The sequence below is a fragment of the Leiobunum rupestre genome, chromosome 2 (genome assembly GCF_980474605.1).
Source record: "Leiobunum rupestre chromosome 2, qqLeiRupe1.1.hap1, whole genome shotgun sequence".
NCBI lineage: Eukaryota > Metazoa > Arthropoda > Arachnida > Opiliones > Sclerosomatidae > Leiobunum > Leiobunum rupestre.
The window spans coordinates 92,132,593-92,134,338 of NC_143385.1; the positions used below are offsets into that span (position 1 = coordinate 92,132,593).

The 1,746-nt window shown below is 46.4% G+C and overlaps 1 protein-coding gene across 1 annotated transcript; it reads left to right on the plus strand.

Annotated features, from left to right (window-relative positions):
- The first annotated feature begins 235 nt into the window (after nt 1–235).
- LOC149960342 (uncharacterized protein F54H12.2-like) lies at nt 236–1,528 on the plus strand. Its single transcript, XM_090167455.1, has one exon. It carries the CDS (start codon nt 236–238, stop codon nt 1,526–1,528), a length of 1,293 nt encoding a protein of 430 aa, XP_090023581.1.
- The last annotated feature ends 218 nt before the right edge of the window (nt 1,529–1,746 follow it).

The window sequence follows — 1,746 nt, forward strand, 5'->3', positions numbered from 1 at the left end:
ATATAAAATCTTCGGCGAGGAAACGTTTCGGTGAAGCTCTAGAAGGGATAACCGGACAAAGCGGTTCGGGGCGGAAAAAGCGTAGGAGAACTAAAACGAGAAGCAAGAAGAAGAAAACAACGAGCAGGAGGAAAACTAGAAAAAGGACCGTTAAACGCAGAATCGGGGCAGTAGCTCGTCGGAAGCCCACGAAACACGTTCGTGACATTTTTTCCCTCAACTAAAAAGAACCAAAATGTACAAAGTTGAAGCCTTGAAATCGGAATTGGACCTGTTCTCGGTCACCCCCGTGCAAACTAGCGTCGAAAGCGCGACTCCAACTTTCTATCGACCGATCTCTACGCTACGAGATGATTCCCAGATTGAATTTTGTATCCCTAAAAGCCCCGAGTATACAGATCTCGCGATGAGTCTCCTTCACGTTAAATGTAAAGTAACGCGGGAGAATGGGGCTAATTTAGACCCCGACGTTAAATTATCAACTTGTAATAACCTAATGCATAGTCTCTTCGATCAAATTGAAATCTACTTGAACGACAATTTAATCACGCCCTCGGCAAGTCGATATTCATACCGAGCCTATTTAGAATCGCTCTTGAACTATTCTGGCGAGGCTAAAACTTCTCACCTGACTTCGTGTCTCTACGCCAAAGACGCTGCCGGAAAGTTTGACGATATAATTACCAACTCGGGGAGCAAGATTCGTCAAGCAGCTATTAAGGATTCAAAGGAAATTTCCTTAGTAGGGGCAATATACGCCGACCTTTTCAACATTCCGAAATACCTTCTAAGCGGGGTGGAAATTAAAGTTCGACTTTCAAGGAGTAAAACGGCCTTTGTCCTTATGGGAGACCCCTCGTTAAACGTGGGGAATTTTAAGATCGCTATAACGGACGCTACTTTGGAAATACGGAAATGCAAGATAAGTCCTCAAATCATTCTGGCTCACGAAAACGCTCTCTTAGGCGCCACCGCGAAGTACCCCTTTACCCGAACCGAAGTGAAAAGCCACGTACTGCTCACCGGCGTTTCAAATACGAGTCTCGACAATGTGTGGCTGGGACCGCTCCCTCAACGCGTTATTATCGGCCTAGTCTCGCATACGGCTTGCGCGGGCGATTTTCATAAAAATCCTTATAACTTTCAACCATTCGGGTTAAATTTCTTATCTCTCTACGTTGATTCGGACGCGGTTCCGAGCAAACCTCTCCAGCCCAAGTTTTCCCAGAATCAATTTGCCCGTGAATATTACACCTTGTTTACGGGGACTAATATACATTTTAAAGATGATGGGAATAGTATATCGCACTCAGAATATCCGAGGGGGTATACTCTATATGCCTTTGATATCACGCCTGATCTTTCCGCGAGTGACAACTCTCATTGGAACCCCGTAAGACGGGGACAGTTACGTATCGAGTTGGGATTCGAAACCCCGCTCACTGAATCGGTTTCGGTCGTTATTTACGGGGAATTCCATAGTTTAATGCAGATAGACAAAGACCGCAACGTGGTGATTGATTATTAAAATGAACACGTTAGAAATAAACGAGATCCTCGGGCATTTACCCGGGTATCAAGGTGCCTTTGCTTCCGATAGACTCCCCGAATATATCCCTTCCTTCCCCGCCTCCCTGGTCGTTAACCTCGATCCTCACGACGGGCCCGGGACTCATTGGGTAGCTATTTACCTAGACGCTTTCAGGAGGGCCGGGTACTTTGACTCGGCGGGTCGTCCGGTGACCC

Excerpts from the sequence above, each read along its gene's own strand:
- LOC149960342 (XM_090167455.1), top strand. The coding sequence starts at position 236 with ATGTACAAAGTTGAAGCCTTGAAATCGGAATTGGACCTGTTCTCGGTC.